Raw genomic sequence first — 5,080 nt, 5'->3', positions numbered from 1 at the left:
ATGGGAGCTGCTGGAAGCGGCGTGGGCTGAGGGACGTACTGGCCGCCACTTCCAGCAGCTCCCGTTGGCCGAGAGCAGCGAACCGCGGCCAGTGGGAGCCGCGATCGGCCAGTCCTGCGGACGCAGCAGGTAAACAAACCGGCCCGGCCTGCCAGGGGCTTTCCCTACACAAGCGGCGTCCCAAGTTTGGGAAACACTGGTCTACATCATCATTAGACAGATGCCAGTCAAAACTATATGAAATCAGGGTACAGAGCTTTTCTATATGGATATCAATAGGTTACTCAAAGAATATATCCTAAAAAGAATTAGGAATTTTCACTGTGATTAAATTTATTGCCATCACATCGCAACTGACCTTCTCTGCCTTGCTACACTAAAAAAATTCACAGAAGGCACAATCCTTCCTGTTCATGTCCTACAGCTGCACTACAGTGTTAAGGTTACTTACAATCCCAGCTGTAAGCATAGAAATTATAGCTGTTGCCAGAGGGGAAAAAGGAAGCTTTGACAGGAGTGAGTGCTCGAGTCAAACTTTCCTCCCTTAATCTAGGTTAGCAACTAGAGTACTTGCGCCATATCATAGAATCATAGAATATCAGGGTTGAAAGGGACCTCAGGAGGTCATCTAGTCCAACCCCCTGCTCAAAGCAGGACCAATCCCCAGACAGATTTTTACCCCAGTTCCCTAAATGGCACCCTCAAGGATTGAACTCACAACCTGGGTTTAGCAGGCCAATGATCAAACCACTGAGCTATCCCTCTCCCCCATATGGATTTCACCTTGTTAGCACTTTGTTGTTCTGAGCAATCGTCTCGTGACCCCATATGCTAGACAGACAAAATTATGTTAAAAACCTGAAGTCATATTGGTTCTGATTGGACAAAAGTATTCATATTTCCAGCATATTCTGTGTAGCTTTCTGAGCTACTACAAAGCGCTGATTGCAAAAGTTTACCAACTTTTTTGTGTTCATTATCTATAAAATGAAATTGAAAATCTACTTTGGCCAACTAGAACTATGAATAATTGTTGCTTCAAGAAGCGAGTGCCCATTGGTATATGCCTTTGCTTGGGGCAATTAGAGAAAAAGTGCAGGTATTTAATATGAATGAACATGCTCTATTACCCTTGCTAAAGAGAAGCATCTAGCAAAAATGGGCTGCATTAATCTTTGGTATAACTACTAGTTTCAAGCAAGTTACACCCATGATGAATTTGGCCCAGTAAATCCAGCACACCAAACTACCCCAGAAAGACAATTAAATAATTAAACCAGAAAATTTAGAATGAATTAGATGGACAGTGACCTTGGTTGGATCCCCAACAGGTGTTCCCTCAAGTCAAAGATGGGGGAAAAAAAAAAAAAAACACCCCGCATGCTTAATGTTACATCTGCTTGTGATCTGTTCACTGCCTTATAACAGCAAAGAAATAAATCTACTTTTCTGTCTTGCATGAGTTTTAAACTATTGTGAAGGCTGCAAGAGAAACTTAATTCAGGTCCCTCAACTGGCTCACGGATTTTGTAACAAACAATACATTTCTATAGGTCACTTTTTAAAAGACGTCTCAAATCTCTAATTAAACATTAAGTTTCAGAACAGTAAGGTACAGTATAATATGTATTACTCCTCTTTAGAATGGATATAAACTGAGAATCAGAGATTCAGGCCTGGCTGATACACGGTGATGCATCAATTTAAAGCTGTGATTTTGAACAGATTTAGTTCAATTGGTGCAACTTTGCATGCAGACACCCTTAAATCAATTTAAACCTAGCTTATATTGGTTTAGCATGCCTCAGTAAATGTACAAAGGCAAGCTAAACTGAAAAACAGGTGTTTCCATTGGTTAAATATGCGAATTTAAGTGCAGACAAGCCCTAAGGGTAAAATTCTCAAAAATGCTTAAGTAAATTAGGCTCCCCAGCCCCACAAACTCTCAAATGGGATTTAGGAGCCACAGTCTCACCAAAGTCATGGAGTGAGTTAAGAGCTGAGATAGGAATAGAAACCAAGAGCCCTGGCTTCCAGGCCTAGATAACCCTGTCCCCGCCCCTCATTACATAGTGCAGGTCTCACATTGCATACCTACCCCATTGGAAGCCCTTTTCTTTGCTTTCCATTCATCTAGCTGAGCTTTTGTCTTGGCATCAACTTTAACTAGCAGCTTCTTCTCTCCAATCTGGAGGTCATGGAGTAGTCTCAGTGCTCGTAGAGTGGATTCTGGTTCTTTGTATTCACAAAACCCAAAAGCTAGAGGTTGATGATTGAGATGAAAAGCAAAAAAACAATGTCTTCAGGTAAATATTTAACAGCTTTTTCCTTACAGATCATTAAATATCTTCCATATTGGGAACTCTGAACTAATAGGTTCTCAAACTTTTTAAAAAATATTCCAGAAATATGCATCATAAAAGGGAAAATATTTACTCTGCAAATTTACAAAAAAATATTCACTGCATTATTCTGAAAGAATTACAAAATTTAAGATTTGGACCTTGTTCCTTTTTTATAAAGATTTAACAGGAAAAATTGCCATAAGCAACTCAATTTAAATGTAAAATATTAGAGTTATATTAATTTGTCAGTATATACTTTAAAAGCTGCCTGATAATCAAAATAAATGAATCTGATCAGGATGCCAAAAAGCAACACTTACCTTGAAGTTTTCCAGATGCCCCTTGCACTCTCTTCCAACTCAAAACCAAGCCACATTTCTTGAAGGCAAAATTAAGAAAGGAATGTTACCATTTAATAAATTGTAAACAGTTGCTCACACAAAACATAAGCAAAATGTACCATTCTGTGAAGGAATCAAAAGAGTAAGGGTTAATTTTGCTAAAAATCTTCTATATTCCTATTTGGTACCAGCTGAAAGAAAGCTATTCTGGTCAAACTGATTGTTCACTTTTCACACAAGTCTAATGAACATGTCATTACTGCACCATCAGTGCCCAACTTCACTGCTTGTGAATTAATCTCACCATGTTTATAGTGATGACAGAATATTTACATTACACACCAGCTGAGGATGAAGTCTAAAAAAACCAACCACTGCACTTACAGCTAGGAGCTGTCTTATAAGCATATCTGATGCCTTCTCGGAAATGTTGCCCACAAAGACAGTGGTAGTGGGACCGCTGTTTTCATCATTTTCTTTATTCTTTAGACCAGGGTGCTCTTTTCTGGCTCCCAAGTGCTTTCCAACCATGGACACTGTGGTAGGAACTAAGACCTATGGAGGAAAAACAAAATGTCTGTATCTATTTTATAACTTACCAGAAAATGGTTTAGAGCCTTAAAACAAGGAAGAGTTGGAGAAATAGAGGTGTTTCACTACTAAGTTTACAGCATAGCATGATAATTGCAAGCCAATACAGCAGGACAGTAGTTTTAAGATTCTACACGGAATATAATAAATATTGCCTATTAGATTCAAAAGAATGAAATTGTTATTTTAAAATCATTGCTGGAAATGCAAGGCAGGAAGAGGTCTAGTTGTGCAAGGAGATCACTTTTGGATACGATGTTATGAGTCATCTTTAACTCAGTACTTGCTCCAAAAATGAACAATGAGCCTGCCATCCTTTGATATACTGGTACACCTTAACGTCCTATGAGAAACAGATTCTTAACAGTTATGACCGTAACTAAGAGATTAATTCTGGCTCAAAAAAATACTCATAGCACCAAGTACAATGTCCTAATACTTCCAGACTTTACACATAAACCAATGTTTTATTTTATCAGTCCACACCCCTCCTCTATGATAGCCTCTTTTCTTGAATGTGAAGAAATGTTTTGGGAACTGGAGCATATGTATGTATGTATGGTGCATTCATGTGTGTGCACATCTTCCAGTCAATGTTATAAAGAGGGTTTAAAAAAAAAAAATTTCATTGTGTGCATGTGCTTATTTCTTCCAGGCCAGGGGCAGAACCTTATTTCTTCCAAGATATTGAATAATGCATTTGTTCCAGCATCTTACTGCTATAAAATACATAATTTAGCATGAGTATATTCCTCTGTTAGAGACATTAGGTTTTGGACTGATTTCTTCAGCAGATTCCACTTTTGCAAGATTTTAGTAACAGCAGTCCCATTAGTTTAGATGGAAAAACAGCTAGGAAATGGCTTTAAAACCTAGAATGAACCCAGATTTTATAGTCAGAAAACAACCCTACATGCCAATAAGAATCCATGCGTATAGATAAAACCACTAAAAGCAGTTTTTCCCTCAAGGTCTCCGTAGGTCCTGAGCATCTTTCCCCTCCCACAGCATTGTAGTCAAAAAGGACTTGTCAGAACTTGCTCAGAAGCTTGTCAGCGCGGACTCTTCTGGCCAGTTTAGAAGCAGTGTTGGGTGATGCACTCACCAATATGGGCTACGGAATACCTCATGGCACCCTGCAGGCCTATTGATCTGGTAAGCAAGAGACCAGTCAGCCAATCCTGATGTTTTGCACAGCAGGGCAGAGTATTATCACGAGGCCATCTCTAAATTACTTCATTTGAGATTGCAAATAGAAAGTTCAACTTTCTATTTGCAAACAATAACTGTTTCAATTTCTAGCAGTTAGCAATTTCATATACATCCTTTTAAAACCTTGCCCAGCTCAGAGTTTAATATGTCAATCAGTCTAATATTTAACACCAAGCTTTTCCTTTCATGGTTATGAATGTGGTTAATGAATTGGGGGCAAATTACATATAGAGTAGTTTCAATCAATAAAGCACGTTTTGTACACATTACTTTGCCCCTACTCCCAGGACTACTTACCGTTGGAGCAGGAGCCATAATACCCATTGGTACGGGAATCATGGGGGTCCCTGAGGGAGACAGAGAGAATATATCAATGTTACCCACACACACTCTAGAATAACAAAGACAGAATACACATGAGCCAATCACTTATCATTGTATGCCAGGAAAAAGTAGTAAGTAACACTGTTGTGCAGACATGCCTGCAAATCAGACAACAAATTCAGAGCAAATATGAAGTTCACAATGCATAGAATGGACTATGCTCACTGTATGGATAGCTATTCAACATTTTCCGATCATTTCTGTTTA

The 5,080-nt window shown here is 38.9% G+C and overlaps 1 protein-coding gene across 1 annotated transcript; it reads right to left on the bottom strand.

Annotated features, from left to right (window-relative positions):
• Positions 1 to 1,384: 1,384 nt before the first annotated feature.
• Positions 1,385 to 4,831, bottom strand: LOC113408586 (RNA-binding protein 25-like). The gene is made up of 4 exons (XM_026661920.2): positions 4,787 to 4,831; positions 3,071 to 3,241; positions 2,666 to 2,723; positions 1,385 to 2,259 (listed from the first exon to the last, which is right to left on the bottom strand). The coding sequence occupies exons 1-4, from the start codon at positions 4,826 to 4,828 to the stop codon at positions 2,066 to 2,068; spliced, it is 465 nt and encodes a 154-aa protein (XP_026517705.1). The 5' UTR covers positions 4,829 to 4,831; the 3' UTR covers positions 1,385 to 2,065.
• Positions 4,832 to 5,080: the final 249 nt, after the last annotated feature.

The sequence above is a fragment of the Terrapene carolina genome, unplaced genomic scaffold (assembly GCF_002925995.2).
Source record: "Terrapene carolina triunguis isolate 2854851 unplaced genomic scaffold, T_m_triunguis-2.0 Scaffold19527, whole genome shotgun sequence".
Classification (NCBI taxonomy): domain Eukaryota; kingdom Metazoa; phylum Chordata; order Testudines; family Emydidae; genus Terrapene; species Terrapene triunguis.
This window is presented reverse-complemented; position numbering and strand designations above follow the sequence as displayed.

Excerpts from the sequence above, each read along its gene's own strand:
- LOC113408586 (XM_026661920.2), bottom strand. The coding sequence starts at position 4,828 with ATGATTCCCGTACCAATGGGTATTATGGCTCCTGCTCCAACG. Across the intron at positions 3,242-4,786 it reads TTATGGCTCCTGCTCCAACG|GTCTTAGTTCCTACCACAGT; the intron begins GTAAGTAGTCCT and ends TTTCCTCCATAG. Across the intron at positions 2,260-2,665 it reads GGCATCTGGAAAACTTCAAG|CTTTTGGGTTTTGTGAATAC; the intron begins GTAAGTGTTGCT and ends ATCAACCTCTAG.